The following is a 16,779-nucleotide window of genomic DNA, read 5'->3' as shown; positions in this document are numbered from 1 at the left end:
CATAACGGGCGACAAACTTGGTAATGATCTTATGATGCTGATAGCAGATTGGAAACTGTCGGATTTTAACTGACAAAACACGACCAGCAACTACAGCAGTTCGATTGAGGCTGAATTTCAGATTCACAAATAACGACATTTTGGTTCACATGATTCAATTTATATGCTAACTGCGCAAATTCTTCTACAGTTACTATGTGTTCTGGTGGTACCTGAACGCAGCACTTTTGGCAGCGTCTGAGTGCCTGCAGCAGTGGTCACAGTCAGCAGCGTCTTCAAACGGACTGCAAGTTAAAAATGCCTGTAGATTTGAGCCAGTGGACCGGTCCTCTTGCCCTGCAGGAGGTCGAGGAGAAGCCAGCTCAGACCCTGACCATTAAATACGGCTCTGTGGAAATCGACGAGCTCGGCAAAGTGCTCACGCCAACACAGGTTAGTCAGCTAACTGATGTTGGCTAGCCAAGCTAACAACTCAGCTAACTTCGCTTCGTTTCTGACCGTTAGCTCAAAAGCTACATTACTAGCATGGCGCTAATATAAATTTATTTCAATAAAAGTGCTTTGTCACTGATTATTTTAGATCATCATGCTTGCAATTGTTTGGCAACAATGAATTATGTTACATAATGCATCCAGCGTGTCTGCAGATGCAAAAGGCGGCGGATGGCGCCCCCAAATGTGCGACATCATAGCTGCAAAAACTTGGGCATCCAGCCATTCAAACGTTAAGCTGACACACCTGTCTCCTGTGTTCTTCCTTTGTGTTGACCTGCAGGTGCAGAATCGACCCACCTGCATCGAGTGGGAAGGATGTGACTCCAGCAAGATGTACACTCTGGCCCTGACCGACCCTGACGCTCCCAGTAGGAAAAACCCTAAATTCAGGTGAGATGAGCAGGAAAATCTAGATCTAAAGGTAGTTAAAATATTGCTATAGTATTCAGGTAATAAAGAAAATTATTAAACTGTCATTAAAATGCAAGTAATGGTTAAATTCTAGGGGTGTTAAATTGTCAAGCAGCTCTGGGGCTTGACTTGTGCCTATATTAAACACCCCGCTATCCCACCCACACTCTGTGCGTTGTGCATGTACATCTGCTGCATTCAAGTACCTGTCAAGCACACAATAGAGAACACAAAGCAGCGTAGTTCTATCTTGCCTGGAGCCTTAAATCAAAGCAAACCAATACACCATAAATAGATCTTTTTTTTGTCTTTAACTAAAGGGAGTGGCACCACTTTCTGGTGGTCAACATGAAGGGGAGTGATGTGTCCTCTGGCTGTGTCATGTCGGACTATGTGGGCTCTGGTCCTCCCAAGGACACAGGTAAGAGAATGACAAAGCACTATTTAAGGATAGAAATGGTTTCTACTTTGTTTGACCAACCAATGAATGGATGGATTTGTGTCCATATTTTGCTAAATGTTTGATATTTGGGGATGAGTTAAAGACAAATAGTGTTCCTTTGAAATATTAATACAGCAGGTTTCAGCAATTGTCAAACAGTATCTGTAACCTGGCTCTAGTAACTAATCATTTTAGGAGATTGTTTTCCAGCGTTTAAAAACCTCTGTCTTTGCCCCCCCTCAGGTCTGCACAGGTATGTGTGGCTGGTGTACGAGCAGCCAGGCAGCCTGTCCTGCTCCGAGCCTGTCCTCACCAACCGCTCTGGAGACGGCCGCGGCAAGTTCAAGATCCAGAGCTTCAGGCAGAAATATAACCTGGGAGCCCCCAGTGGCGGGAACCTGCTACCAGGCAGAGTGGGACGACTACGTCCCCAAACTGTACGAGCAGCTGGCCGGAAAGTAAATTAAGACTTGACTCTAGAGAGCTCTGCACTAGGAATTCCCATGGAGGCTGATGGTCTGTAGGAAATTCCCATTCTTGCAAAAAACCCCAACAGAATCAAAGCATTTGTTTTGTGTGTGTGTGCCACTAAAAACTATTTTCTTTTCCCACTGCTGCCTACTCATGCTGTGACAAAAATAACATCTCCTCTCAGTGATGTCATCTACACTCATCTGCAATAAATGGTGTTAAACACTGAAAGGGTTGTGTTCTGTGTGGAAATATTTTCTGATCCTTAATGCTTAAAGACTCATTCAACCGACTCGGATCCTCAGTAACATTTTCGTAATTCATTTAATATGAATTATTAACAGTAGTAAGAGGTGGATAACAGTTTGGCACCTCAGCTGTAGAGGGAGCAGTTTGCTTTAAGTACATAAAGCAGTGAGTACTGCAGACAAGGGTAACTGCCATGAACTTTGCTCAGTTTTCTCCAACATACCTTTAGTGACCTTTGCTCTTGACATCAGCTTGCTGTCACCAGTTCTGCAGTGTGAGACAAGAACCTTTTTACTATATTAATAGTTCCACTAGAACAATTTAAATCACTGAAGGAAGGGACAGAGGCCTAGAGTGAACCTACTATACTTTAGCTGTAGCTGGATTTAATGCTCAACAAGCTTTGCTATCAGGTAGGACATTGAAAACCAGTTGGCTACTTTACAGTAAAGGTGATTAAATATTTTAAAGGTCATTATCTCCTTGTTTATTAATATTACCTGCTTTTTGCTGCTCCTCATGGTAAGTTCATATTGCACATATAAAAAACTAATTAACACTTAGTTTGTGTGATGAGCACTTTATTTACAAATATAATTAAAAGCTCTGACAGATTCATGCTTTCTTTTAACCTGGAAAAAAAATTAAAGTGCATGCAATAATAAAGCATCATACTGGTCTGGTTTATAAGAAAATACACAGCTTGAGAGTTGTGTAAAGCTGGAAAAAAAAAGAAAAGAAAAACTCAAACAAACAAAAAAAAAAAATCCCATTGATAGATGACTGAATCTCAAATACTATCTCAGGAGGGGGGAGGGAAAAAAGCGCCTTTAAAAATTATTTTTTGATATGAGTGACAGTTAAAATACAATACGAAAATAAGTAAAAGCTCTCCATAAATCCTTCTATACACAAAGTACAAGTCCCCCCGACCTCCCCTCATGAAGCCCTTTGTGCTAGCTGGGAGTTGGAGTTCACGTGTCACATGTATTATTATTCACATTGACTGCCAGTGCAGAAAAATCAGTACGATACACATATCAAGTACCATGATTCACCCTCCCCTCAGTAATCAAATTCACCCGAAGGAGTCACATTTATTAGAAGTGTACTTATGTACATTGTGATATTTGTCTCTCCAAGTATCAAATTATTCAAATTTGTCATAAAAACGTCCTGATGAACAAATACCAAAAAGTGTTGAGAGAAGCAGCGCAGACGAGCGCCTGCTGAAAGGATCAGCTGTACGATTTATCGCTTTGAAAGAATTTTTTTTGCACTTCTTGAGACCAAAAGACAAACTAAAGAAAAAATGAATCACCTCTAAAAATGGATGGTTGTGGAGCGATTTCACTCATCGAACTGCCCTCTTTTTTCTCTCCCTCCTTCTCTCGTCTTCCACTTTTAGTCACACCAAAAGTGTCATCATTGCACAAGAAACAAGAAACACTGTGACTATGTTATCATTATTCTTACAAAAACATGACAACTACAGGAAGTTATCCAGCATATTATTTTTTTTTGTCATCTTGTGACACCACGAGAGGCAAGGAGGGGGAGGAAGTTTGGGTGGGTTTAGGTGGGCACTCAAATCTGCCACAGGCTCTGTCTGACCGGCCCAGAAAACACACACCGGGGCTGATTACTGGAGCCGTTTTGTTTGTTATGCGTCTGTGTGTTTGAGTGAGGACGTCAGCAGCAGTGAACACCTGCACTGTCAGGTCAGGTAAAAAAAAAAAAAAAGGAGAGGAGAGGGTGTTCTGAGGCAGACGGACGCCTGGGGACTACGAGAGACAGCGGCGACAGGCAGCCCCCTCATCTGTAGTCGTCCTTGGGAAAGTCCAGGGTGCCCAGGTTGCCGAAGCCCAGCCGCATGCTCTCCATGTCGAAGCTGTCGATCTCCCGCTCCTGGCGCTCCAGCAGGTGCTTGATCCGGTCGGTTCGCTCCTTCTGAAGGGAAACCAGCTCCTCTTCAATCTGTATGGAGACACAGAGGGGCGAGGGATATTCAGGGTTAATACACTGGAGCAGACTGGATGAATTTGGATTTTTTTTTTTTTGTTGTTTTTCCTCAAGGTTGAGCTTGTAGTAAAACTGCTTTGGGGCATCAATTGCCCAATATTCATTCTCTTGTTATCCAGCACTTAAAAACAAGAACAGTTATGTATGTAATGTTAAATTCTTCTTCATTTCATCATAAAATATGTAATGATGACATCTATAAAATATACAGTCCAAATGCAGTAGCACCATGTTGCTTTTTAAAGTTTAGAATTTTCCTTCCAAGTGTGTAAAAACATTAATTCATTCTCAAAATAGGAAAAAAAGCAACAAATCAACACCATCAACACTGTATCTGTGCAACTGATTATTACAAACTGCAGCCACAGTCTGTACAATAGTGTTGGACCAACAACTCACTGAGTCACAGTCACAGTGTAATCTTTACAAATGCTTTATGTATTACAGGGCCATTGTGTTGGTTTTCATTACACTGCAGAGTTGTTCATCTTGTTTTGTTCACCCTGTGTAGTCGCTTTATATCCTCACTAAATAACACTGAAGATGTGACAAGCTCTAATATGTGTAACTGGATGCAGACTTTGATGTGCACTGTAATACTGTGAGGGTGTGAGTGGGTTAAGTTGTATTAATCAGGCTTTGGTGGCAGGGGTTGTCTCTGCTGGATCTTTCAGCCCAACACCCGCATGAACTCAGCACACACATCCACAGGTGCAGACAAAGCACTGCATGGCGCAATACGGCAATCTCTGCCAACTACTGAGCATGCACAGAAAACTCCAGACTCTGACCATGAACCCAACCAGAGGACAATAGTGCTTCTAAAAACCATGACATCATCCCAGTTTCCCAAGCGCAGCTCCGAACGCAGCCAGGAGATGGCGACACACACCACCTCAGCTCGCACAGACTACACTGGACCCGGCGGAACTGGATCAGGGCGGCATTTCAAATGTCTCTTCCTTTGTTGTCGGAGTGCTGTCTACTAGACTGTGGCAATGACGTCGGTCACTTTGGAAGGAGGCGTACTCGGCCGTTCTAATCTGATCACATGTCATTGGTATACATGGCAGGTTGCCTCAATAGTCACATTAAAGATGTGTCTCAATCAGGAAAGGCTCACAAACCAAATTAGAGGACCCAGATTGATAGAACTGACATAACAAAGTATGAAAGCTACTTATCAGCTGCAGTTAATACTACTTAATAATTGATAACTACAAAGTCAAAGCAATAAAATGTCTGTTAATGAGTTTACATTAGAGTGATTTTAGGTATATCTTGGGAGTTTGTGCATAAGACAATTTAAATTGGACCCATACAACAACCTATTAAGAGCAAGCTATAATTATAAGCTAAACTGCATTAAGTGTGAAATATTATAAATAGAAAACGACAAAAATGTCGTAAGAAGAGAACAATACTGTCGTCTAGAGATTTCACCATCATTACGAGTGAGTGGGAGAGAAATGGTTGCCTGCTCCCTGCAGGAAGGCATGCCACTGTCATCACCACCTGTGGTGAGGGAAATCTGTGTGTGTGTGTCTGTGTGGACTCATGAATGTCTGTCTGGGTCGCCTTTCATGCCCGCGCTGCCTGCTTAGGTGGATGCAAATCTGCATCCGGACCTGTTCGCTTGAGCATCAAGGCATGCGCAAAAAACCAGAGCTGGGCTGTTTGTATGTCGACTTACTACCATCTATTGTTGTTTGTGTGTCTGCAGACGGGCATGCTCCAGATATTTAAAAGGTTTCTTTGTACTGTAAGTCCTGTTGGAGCAGGATCTTGGAGGACGGAACACAAGTAAGGATTGTCAGCTGTCAACAATGCAATCAGTTAAGGAGAGGACGACTGTTGGATTTTGAAGGATGATCACTGTGTGAAGGTTAGTGATTTTTCAGAGAGTGCCCTTTTATTGATTTTTATTCAACAATTCCCACAAGGGGTTAATAAAGGATTCTGATTCTGATTCTGATTGAGCAGTTTAAAGTGTTGTCTCAACAGACCTCAAGGCAAAACTGTTTATAGAGATGGATGAGATATGATGAATCATACAAAGAGAGGTAACGCCACACACTTTCAGACAGTCTCTCCTCAGAGGCATTCATGGTGTTGCATTTGGTCATACACACAAAACCCTGAGGCCTTAGGTTGCTTCCTGTCTCTCTCTGTAGCACCTGCTGTCTTGTAAATTCTTGCTAATTGTCACAAATTTCTGTTTTCTATTTTTAATTTTAAAATTTTCTTTGCCCTTGGAAATTTTGTGAAATTCAAATTGGTGGAGGTCTTTCTAGAGAAACACCAGGTTTGGGTCAGAAGAGAGAGGGAATAAATTCTCTTCAGTTTTTTGTTTTTAAAACATGCAGCCATGTCATAAAGGCTTCTCTAAAATGACATGAGCGTTTCCTTCACCACACCTTTTGTTCCAGGTGAGCCCGGCGCAGGGACACCTTCTGCTCCAGCTTCTGCTGCTCGCGCTCGTGCTGCGCCTCGGTCTGCATCTTGATCTTGCTCTGGTAGGCATTGAGCAGCTCCATCTCCTGCTGCAGCTGCTGCCTCAGGGCCTGGCACTCGGCTTCCTGGGCCTCGTCCAGACGCAGCTGACACAGCCGACCATGGACCCGCAACAGGGGAGAGGGAGGTACAAAGAGACAGATAGGGAGAGACAGAAAGAGAGAGGGGGAGACAGGGGTGAGATGGGAGGGAACATGGATAAGACACACAAAAGGAGAGAGAGAGGAGGAAGAGGGAATAGAGAAAAGATGTGAGGGGAAGCGGCGAACGAAAGGATGGAGGAAAATGGAAGGGCAACAGGGACAGACAGGACATGGACAGGGAGGAGGAGGGGTTGGGAAAAGACATGAAGAGAGATTGCAAATGAGGATGAGACAGAAAGGGAGAACAAACAAGGAGAAAAATGTACAAGCATAAGCAACAGGTGCAGAGCCAGGCCTCATAATCTCATTCAGAAAACTACATTTCTTGCATCAAAATACGCCCTCCTTGCTAATCTTTGTTTATAAAAAACGATCACGTTAACCTCTCTCTACTCACCGCCTGCGAGGCCATCATCTCATTGATGCTCTGCTCATATTGCTCAGCCAGGATGGCCAGCTTGCGTGTCTGCTCATCCTTCAGGGCCTTGAGCACCGTCTTGTGCTCGGCCTTGGGCGTAACTTCCATCTGGTGATGGCGCAGGGCCTTGTACTGCTTGGTCTGTACTTTACATGTGTCCTGGAACTGCTTCTTGATCTGCAGTTCCAACGCCTGGTAAAGACGAGAGATACAGACAGAAGAAACAATGAGAAAAGAACGTGGAATGTTGAAATGAAAGAGCAGATCAGTTTTAAAGTCTGTTCATTTACTCCCTGTCTTAAGTTTCATATAGTCAGAATTCTGCTGCTAAAGGTTAAAGGTCTCATATAGCCACAGGCAGAAATCCCACTTCTAGTCTTTGTTATCCTCAAAAGCAAATTAAAATGAAGTGACATTTGGAGATGACACATTTTGTATGTTCTCTTTCACCGTTCTTTCCAGATTCATTCAGTTACATCCATGTTGCATCACTGTGTTATCAAAAACTACTCAAAACACAAAAGATGTTACTCATGGCTTGCGCCATCTTAGAGGTGAAACCAGTTTGTCTTTTCAATGACACAAGAACATTTTTTGAAATGAATCCAGAAACAGAAGCGCTTCAAAAAAGTTTCATTTCAAGCACCTGTGTCCTCACGACAATAACAAACCGTATGTGTAAAATCCTGGACTGAAAACTTCAGCATCACTGTGTCGACTCACTTTGAGGTTCTTGGGCTGCTGCCGGAGCTCCAGCACATGCTTGCGGTGGAGTTCGCGCTCGCGTCGGTTGTTGTATTCGATCTGGTTCTCCAGCTCCGTCTGGTGCTGCAGGCGTATCAGGTCCATCCGCAGCTTCTGCAGGGTCTTCAGCTGCCTCTGCTCCAGTTCCTGTGTGGACTCGTCGTGGCGGATCAGCATGGCGTGCTCCATCTCTTTCTGGGTCTTCTTCTTGTTCAGCTCCTAGGAAGGAAAAGGTGGAGATGGAAGGGAGGGAATGTATGGGTGACTTGCAGTGAGTGCTATTGATTAACATTGTTTGCTCAGCTTGTTTTCAATTCACATTTTCATTTGTAGAAATCAATTTTCCTCCTGTTTCAAGCTTAGAACACTGGCTGTCATAATCAACAGCTGAAAAAAATCAATACATATCACACATTAAAACTCTTTTTACGCTTCCTTTTTCTGTTAACTGACACATTAAAACCATCATCTAAAACGTGAATCAGAGTTTTGTGTATTTTCCCGACAGAAAGCTTTTGGACCCTCTAAGACTTCTTCCAGATTTACACAACAGCTTTTCAGATTATGACATTGCTGCCTTGCTTTACTCTGTAATAATCTTCTTATAATTAATGGGAAACACCTCACAGATCTAAAGAACAATGGGTCTAGTTATTAAGGACTCACTGCTGTTTGCAAAATGTATTTTGTTTTCCAGTCACGTTGGGCCTGTTCACACCAACATCACATAAACAGGGATTTTACTTCAATTCAAACTGGAAATAAACAGTCTGGTGATCCTGAGTTGAATTTTTTAACAATGAAATGAAAAACCAAATCCATTTTAAATGTATGACTTATTGAATCACACGTGGTGTATTTAAGAATGTACGTCCTCCACACCTCTCTGATCTGTTCCTGCTCCAAATCGTGCCTCTTAATCATGACTTTGCGCTTGAAGGCGCGGCAGTTCCTGTCATAGTAGACCCTCTGCTGGGCCAGGAGGTGAGCCTCCTCCTCAGCCTGGGAATGCTGCATGTTCTCCTTGTGCTTGGACAGACGCTCCTGCTTCTCCTTCTTGGGTGTGCTGTGGTCCTCGTTCATTTCCTGAGAAAGAGGGTGAAAGTTCAAAGCAGAGGAATTGTGAGAAGAGGCTGTTTTGACAAGTACAGGACAAAGGGTTAAAGGTTAGAATTTGTACGAGGCTGTAGCCAGTGATAAATTAATCTGAATCGTGGTTGGTAGATTTATCTGACATTTTGGGCTGGTTTTTCATGTGTTTTTTAAGTTTTATTTGTCCATATTAATCAGGGATTATCCACTATGGGCAGTGGGTGAGGGACTAATTTGATATTAGTCTAAACCAGTGGATACGTGAAAAGCAGATTTCCTAAACAGTTTTGTATATGCATATTTCTGAATGTGGAAGAAAAAGCCTCTGTACACATCTACATTATCCAGCGTTTGTAGAGCGTACAACAAACTCCAGTTGACCTTTTGTGTTGAACTGCAGCTGACTTTCATAGCAAGGAAGGGTTGGGGGGAAAAAAGATAATTTCAGCCAAATCTATCCCTCCTCAGTATTAGTTCTCTTTCTCTTCTCTTTCATGGGCTTTAAGGTAATCTACAACTCACGCTAATGCACTTAACACATGAGCCTGATCCCCCCTCTCTGTGGTGTATAATTCCGTTATAGCCCTCAGTTGGTGGGAAATATCTCTCCCAGCCAGCGATGCTTTCTTTTAACTGCGCTGACCTAATTTTGGTCACTTATCTTGTAACTGAAAAACACAGTGTATCACACTCCCAGCCCACAGGAGTATTCTCTGGACTCAATTTCAAGGCTGTGGAGGCACATAAATGCTACACTGTGCGTATGGAATTGTGGGTTTCCTTGTTTGTGTGTGTATACATGTGTAGGTACATAGTGAGTAGGCTGAGTGACTCAGCACAACTTTTGAAAAAGACCACTTCGGAGGTACTGAATGTGCATGTTTGTGTGGAGGAGGGCTGATTCAACAGTAAACAGCATACAGGACCATGTGTCACACACGAGCGAGGCGTACAAAGGAGCTCGCCTGAGGAGGAAAAAGGAAACCAACAAATGCGGCACACCTCCTTTATCTTCTCCTTGCAGAGTTTGTACTGCTTCTTTTGATTATCCAGAAAAGTGGTCAGCTCCTTCTTCTGCTGGGCCGCGATCTGCTGCTGGAACTTCTTCTCATCCGCCAACGCCGTCTTCATCTGGAGGGAGACATGAAACAAGGAGGGAAACAGGCTCAGCATAGAGTTCTTAACTGAACGCAGGCTACAAGCTCAGTGCTGTACTGTGAACAGTTACACTCACACCGCCTAAAATCCACAGTATATCAAGATAACAAGAGTTACCTTGGTAACCAATTCATCATTTCAACTATTTTCATTTTGGTCCCAGGTTCTCCAGTGAGAGGATTGTTAATTTCATATCTTGGTAAACTGAATATCTTTGGGTTTTGGACTGCAGGTTGTACAAAACAAGACATTCTTACAACCATTTTTCAAAACATTTCACAAATTTTAAACAATTAAAAAAGATCAATCAAGGAGATAATCTAGAGCTAAATCCGTGATGAAATTAATAATTAATTGCAGCCCTTAATCTCATGTTGGGTAACTTCTCACATGTTTGTCCTGCTTGATTACAACATGACCAGCTGTGAGCTGATTGGTTAGTTCTGGTTAGATGTCACTGGTTGTTGAAGATGTGGTCAATTTATAGACATTCAGTGTAGTGTTTTGGATTAGTATCAAAAGTATCAAAATGGTAGACTTAATTGCTAAAGCAGCCTATTTTCAGACCAGAGGATATGTCGTGTACTGTAAACCAATACCTAGTAACCAGTTGGTTAAGCTGAGTGATGCGTCACCCACATATGACATGTGACATTGTGTGTTTATGTTGTTTTTTAGGGGTGCCTGCTGGTCTATATGAGCAGATATACTATCTCCCTGGCTGCTATGGCAAGCTGCGTGCTAATCACTGAGATATGCGGCTTGTTTTTCAGAGTGTGACATTCTGTGACCCACTTCTGCCCTTGTGTTTCATCGTATGGATCATTGGGTGGCAGCAGTGTGTAAAGTCTTGACTAAATTTTCCTTGGTACTCAATGTAAGACTGAGGATGGAGCTTCATGGTTCAATCAAGAACATTTTTGAACAGAATTTCTACAAACGTTCCTCCAGCAACAACAGAACCGTAACAACTTCAACATCATGTCCTCCCCTGATTTTCCAAAGCAAACCTTATCCCCTAGCCAACTGTTGCATGGTACATGTAGGTCGACGTGATCATCTGTGAAATAACTTAGGGGTTACCATACTTATGCATCCACTCATGTTTTCCACTCATGTCCTATGACCAAACCACCACCCCCAACCCCCCCTCAAATCCCACCTCCTTCTCAGTTTGCACAGCGTGGCGTTTTGCCAGCTTCTCCAGCTCGATGTAGGCGTTGTTGGCCTGCGTCTCCACCTCCTTCTGCAGCTTGAGCCGGTGCTCGTCCATCTCGGCCTTCAGCTTGTTCTCCAGGGCGATCAGCTGCTTCTGGTGCTGCCGCCGCATTCGCTTGTAGCCCGACATCTGCTCCCGCAGCTCGCTCTCCTGCTCATGCTCGTGGATCTGCTTGGTCACCTGTGGAGAAAGACAAGTTAGGAGATGTGAGCGCCGTGATGTCTGATTTTTTAATCGGACCAAAAACCACATAGTTAAACATACACAAGAGATTAATGGGTTTTAAAACATAGTGTGCATCCAAACAGCAACGCTTGACATCACCTGTCCTTTGTCAATATGCTGTATCAATTAATCCAGGTTATCTTTTCAGAGAAGAGCTGAAAACAGAAGTCTGTTCAGCTGCTGCAATCACCAACTACAAAGGTTTCAACAAGTGATAGGAAATTAAGATATTAAAAAAGAAATACTGTGAAATCCCTTTAGATGAAGCTACCACTAGAGCCCAACAAAAGCTCTTTCATTTGACCATCGCACATACATCGTCAATGCATAAATCAGGCGACCAAAAAGGATCTGAGATGTATTTAAACCTGATGGAGCAAGAAAAAAATGAACAGAAAACAGCTAAATATTCATATTAAATCAAAGACAAGGACCATACTGGATGTCTTAACAGAAACGTCACCCCCCTTTTAGGTTTAGGTTTAGCCAAACCTACACCCGACACACCAACCTGAGGACAGAAAGGGTTCTCCGCGTCTAGGTAGTACTCGCTCCGCATCTTCTCATAACTTCCACCTGAACTCCTCAGGCCAAACATGATGGCTACTTTAGCCAAGTGCACCAGCATCCAGGAACCTTGTGCAGCATCCTATGCCCGACAGAACCCTGTCTGAGCTCCGATGCCACCCTGAGAACCCCCCACCTCTTTACTGGATGAGGACCCCCCTCCCTGCCCTCCCTCTCTCTCTCCTTGGTTCCCGCCCTGGGCACGCAGCGGCCGAGGCAGGCGTGTGAACTGTGAATGAGGCAGGCCAACTCCACAGGCCAACAAGAGCACAGAGCGGCTCTTTAGTCAGGCTAACGCTAAGCGGCGGACAGCAGGTGGGTCACATGAATACCTCATTGAGAAAGAGTGAGAGAAGTTGGAGGAGGGGGGGGGTATAGAGGAGCAGGCAGAGAGATGAGGGGAGGGGGGGTGATTGCAAAGGAGAAACAGCAGATGGAGAGTGACTGGGAGAGAGTTAGAAGGGAAAAAATGGAAATAATGAGAAGTAAAGTAAGAGCATCAAGAGGTAAAAAACAAGGTGGGAGGAGGGGGGGGTTGCTGGTGTGGAAGTAGATGGTTGAGCTGCTCTCCTCCTTAATCTGTACTGAATCAATACCCCTACTGTAATAGCAGCTCCCAATCCTAGTCACTTGCTTTGCTGCCATCCTGCATGCTGCCACAAAGGGCCAAGTCACGTCATGTGATGGCCTCTTTCACACAAGGCTCAGGGACTGGATAGGAGATCATATTCAGGGAGAGGGGGGGTGGGGGTGGGAGGCATGCAGGCCAAAGGTGAATGTTTCAGTGAGATCAGTGGGAATTTAGCAGCTGAACTTACTTATTTTGCAGTTCAAGGTGGTCTGTCTTAAATAACTTTGTACTCTTTGGGAGTGTTGCACTGAGGAGACATGATTTGTTGAACAGAAGAAATGTTGTGCTGGTGGTGCTTGATGTGACTGATATGTGTAATAGCGAATAAGCAGGGCGAGCACTCACAATTGTCTCCTTAATAGCCACAGACAGTTTGAGCTGTGTGTGTTCAGCAGGTGTCTGGTGTCAGCAAACATGAATTGACTCCAGCTCTCCTCCTCAATACACAACCAGGGCCATCACAATTTTTAAAGAGACATTATCACAAAGAGTCTCAAAAGAGTATTAAAATGCCAATTAAAAAAATTAAAAAAATATATATAAATATATATAAAGAAGTCTGTGCTCCTGGCTGGTAACAGCCTAAAGGACTTTCTTTATTTTGCCCATGATTTGAGTAAAAACCATTTACCAGAGGAGGTCAAGGTTGTTTTCCTAATAGAATTCAGTGTTGCAAAGAAGGCATTCAACTTGCTGAGCATGGAAGATGGTTTGCAGGACACGGACAGCACAGCTCTTTGACTTGACTAGACTTGCAACACTGTAATGTTGTTCCTACTTAGATAAAGAACAGTATTTTTTTCAAGACTGAACAGGCTCTTTGTCAGGTAGAAGACAGAAAAAGAAGCAATAGCTGTACTTTGAATGTTGCTACAGATGTATGGTAACACATGGTGAAGTCATCTGGCTAAAGAGGGGAAGCAAAAAGCCTCTACAGACCCTCATTTATTGTCCTGTTTTCCTGTAGATGCACAAAAGTGTGTGTGTGTGTGTGTGTTGGGGGGGGGGGCTCTGTATTCTCAACTATGTGCTGGGCCTCAAAAGGGATGCAAATGCAGAGAGGTGCATTTGGTTAAATGACATTTAATCATTTTCTGCTTTATACCTATTTAACAGATACCAATAAAGCATACTGCTATGAGCTTTAACTGCTGGCAAAAACAGCTGACTGATGGGAAAATGCATGTCCTGATGCGTCTTACACGTGACTGCAATATGCTGCACTGTTGACGTGTTGACAACCTGCAACCGAGAGCTGAGGACGACTCAAGCGGCAGATGAGGTGAAGTATTTTACAACGATGTTGCCTCTCACACCCGGCTTACACCTCAGTCAGTTACTTCATCTGACCTATAATAACCCCTGCCCTCCCTCTCACTCGCTACATGTGTCTCACATTCATTCTCCCTCTTTCTTTCCATCCCATCTCTCACTGCCGTTTTCCTCCCTCTTCGTCCTTTTTTTTTACATCTCCCTTGATAAATTTTCATCCTGCTTTCTTTCGTCTCCTTCCCACATCTCCTTTTATCTGTCCTTCCCTTCACTTTTACCCCTTACTCTTCTCTTGTTGCTCTTTTTCTCTCCATTTTCTCTCCATTACACCAGATTGGACTCTGTGCTTCATGTCACCTCTGGGTGACAAACCCTCTTTTTTGCCTCTCTAAACCCTTGTCCTTCTTTGTCAGTCCAGATTTCAATCTGCACTGGGCTTCTGCCTCACCTCTGTTTATCTGTCCTTGTCCTTCTTATCTCCCTGATATCTGCCGTCTGCATGCTCCATGTCTTTACCTCCTCCTGCTACCATACTCTTTCATTTCATTCACCATTTAATCTCTCCAAATCTCCTTCCATCACCATGATTTACCTTTGTCTTTTGGAAATATTGCAGATTTCATACTCATACTTGTGTCTCTGAGGATGCACCTTATTACTGCCAGTTTTTTTTTTTATTTCTCCCTTTTTTTAAATCAATTCTTCTTGTTCATGATCTCTCTCTTTTCCTGTTGTCCATCTTCATCTCTCTCTCCCTTCTTTGGCGATCCATCACCCCTCACCATCTGGACCCCCCCATTCTTCTCTCTCCCTCTCTCTCTCTTTGTCTACCTGCTGATTCCAGTCTCAGCGAGTCGAGGCCAATCTGAGGACGTCTGTGCTCGACAGAAAAAGATGATGTCATCTCTTTCAGCGCCGGAAGGCAGGACCAGCGCTATCACATGACCGACATACTGTGGTTTACACTATGCCGCCTCCCTTTCAAGACAGACAGCCTCAGTTACACTGAGCTGTCGACGCAGTGTGTGTGCCACCTCAGCTGCTTAAATTGGAGGTTATTTTAGTTTGACTTTAATCCACAGCAACTTACAATGAGCCAGAACTGTTAGAAGTCTATAGCATGCTGACAATGTCTCTATCATGTTAAAGTGATTCCTGGACAGATAAATGGGAAAAAGGAAGTATATTTTTGTCCTTTTAAAGTTGAATTTATGTAAGAAGAGGACACAGGACACAATTATCTGTCTTTTGTGTGTAAGAATAAATTTCACCAGAGCACCCTCATTGTGTAAAGCGAGGAAGAGGTAGGCTTATTGTCACCATACACCGTTAGTGTGGGAACAAAAATTTGTCTCGTCTCCCCAATTAGCACCCGGTCTTATCTCTCTTATTATGGAAGCTTTGTGTAAGCTAGCTTGAGAAAGTAAGACAGGAACATTTACTGGGGTCCAGCAGCTATGGTACATGGATGTAGCTAATGGCTATCTTGTGCTACTTGGCTTGGTGGCCTATAGCATTTGTGCTTGTTGTAGGGCGACAACCAGCCTGCGCTATAATGAAGAGTAAGCTAAGCAAATGACAAACACAGTCGGTGCTAGCATTTGTTGACCAGGTGTTAGTTTGCTCTGCTAAACTTTTAAACTGGGAACTTGCAGTCAGGAAAGAGAGAGAGTCTTTCTGAGTAATGAGAGGAGGATGAATTTGAATGTCAAGAGAGATAATATGTCAAAAATAATGAGATAAATCATAATTATGGCCTAGTAACTTGATAATATTATATAAACTCATTCATATTAAAAAAGAAAGCTAATCACTCTTTGGTCACAACTGGTGAACATAAAACCAGTAGACATTCACAAGCCAAAAAGGTTGGTAAGGTTGGATACAGAGGCTTCTGCAAAGAGAGTGTTTGCCCAATGAGACAATGAAATAAATGTCTTACAGAAGTTTGAAATAAATAATAATAATAATAATAATAATAAATGAAAGGTACGTTGCTGACAGGGTTGCCTCTTTTTATTCACTGTCTCACTCTGGAATTTTAGAGCAATGGCGCATTTTTATTTTCAACCCACCAACTTTAATGGTGTACACTGTATATGTGTACTTCCAGAATGACTCATACAGATCCAATCATGTCAATGTGATTGCAAGAGAGATTATGACTGTAAGACTGACAAAAAAACCAAGAAACCTCCAGTAACGTGTGAACACAGATGAAAGACACACACAGTCCTGGTCCATCAGTGGTTCATGCTCTGGTCAAGGACAGTTGGAGGATACACATACACACACACACACACACACACACACACACCACACACACACACACACACACACACAACATCTTTCTTGCTCATGGTCTCTGATGTCTGGTTTAAGACCTGACAACAGAAGGGACTCACAATTAAAATCACTGGGTCATGGATGGGTAAAACCACACACACACATGTGCACACTCACAGGCTTACACACAACACCACAACTACTTACTAGTTACTAGAGCCGGTTTCCATGACAACAGACAGGGAGGGAGAGAGAGACAGAGAGACATAGGAATAAAGGGAGAGAGAGAGAAAATTCCAACCCCCTTCAACTTAGAATATTGAGTCAGGTCTGAGAATGATGTATTATCAAGTGCAGGAGAGGGAGAAATAAAGGAGAGGGCGGACAGGAGGGGAGTGGTAATGCAAGGCGTAGAGCAAG

At 43.2% G+C, this 16,779-nt stretch overlaps 2 protein-coding genes across 4 annotated transcripts in view; one reads left to right on the top strand and one right to left on the bottom strand.

Moving 5' to 3' along the window:
• Positions 1–205: 205 nt before the first annotated feature.
• pebp1 (phosphatidylethanolamine binding protein 1) lies at positions 206–2,050 on the top strand. Its single transcript, XM_018704333.2, is given in 5 exon segments — positions 206–432; positions 776–885; positions 1,227–1,327; positions 1,592–1,731; positions 1,733–2,050. Coding segments are annotated over 5 exon segments (564 nt in total). The 5' UTR covers positions 206–297; the 3' UTR covers positions 1,811–2,050.
• A 582-nt stretch (positions 2,051–2,632) lies between these two features.
• Positions 2,633–16,779, bottom strand: part of taok3a (TAO kinase 3a) — a 64,582-nt gene continuing 50,435 nt past the window's right edge. For all 3 annotated transcript variants that reach the window (XM_051074882.1, XM_018703938.2, XM_018704002.2), the window contains 7 exons: positions 11,322–11,558; positions 10,004–10,132; positions 8,792–8,995; positions 7,889–8,128; positions 7,145–7,357; positions 6,508–6,690; positions 2,633–4,045 (listed from right to left, as the gene is read on the bottom strand). In XM_051074882.1, the coding sequence (XP_050930839.1) occupies positions 3,884–4,045; positions 6,508–6,690; positions 7,145–7,357; positions 7,889–8,128; positions 8,792–8,995; positions 10,004–10,132; positions 11,322–11,558 (1,368 nt within the window). In that variant the 3' untranslated portion in view covers positions 2,633–3,883. The remainder of the gene's footprint in view (positions 4,046–6,507; positions 6,691–7,144; positions 7,358–7,888; positions 8,129–8,791; positions 8,996–10,003; positions 10,133–11,321; positions 11,559–16,779) is intronic.

This window comes from Lates calcarifer, linkage group LG13 (assembly GCF_001640805.2).
Source record: "Lates calcarifer isolate ASB-BC8 linkage group LG13, TLL_Latcal_v3, whole genome shotgun sequence".
In the NCBI taxonomy this organism is placed as follows: domain Eukaryota; kingdom Metazoa; phylum Chordata; class Actinopteri; family Centropomidae; genus Lates; species Lates calcarifer.
The sequence above is the reverse complement of the archived record's forward strand: the minus strand, read 5'-3'. Positions and strand labels throughout refer to the sequence as shown.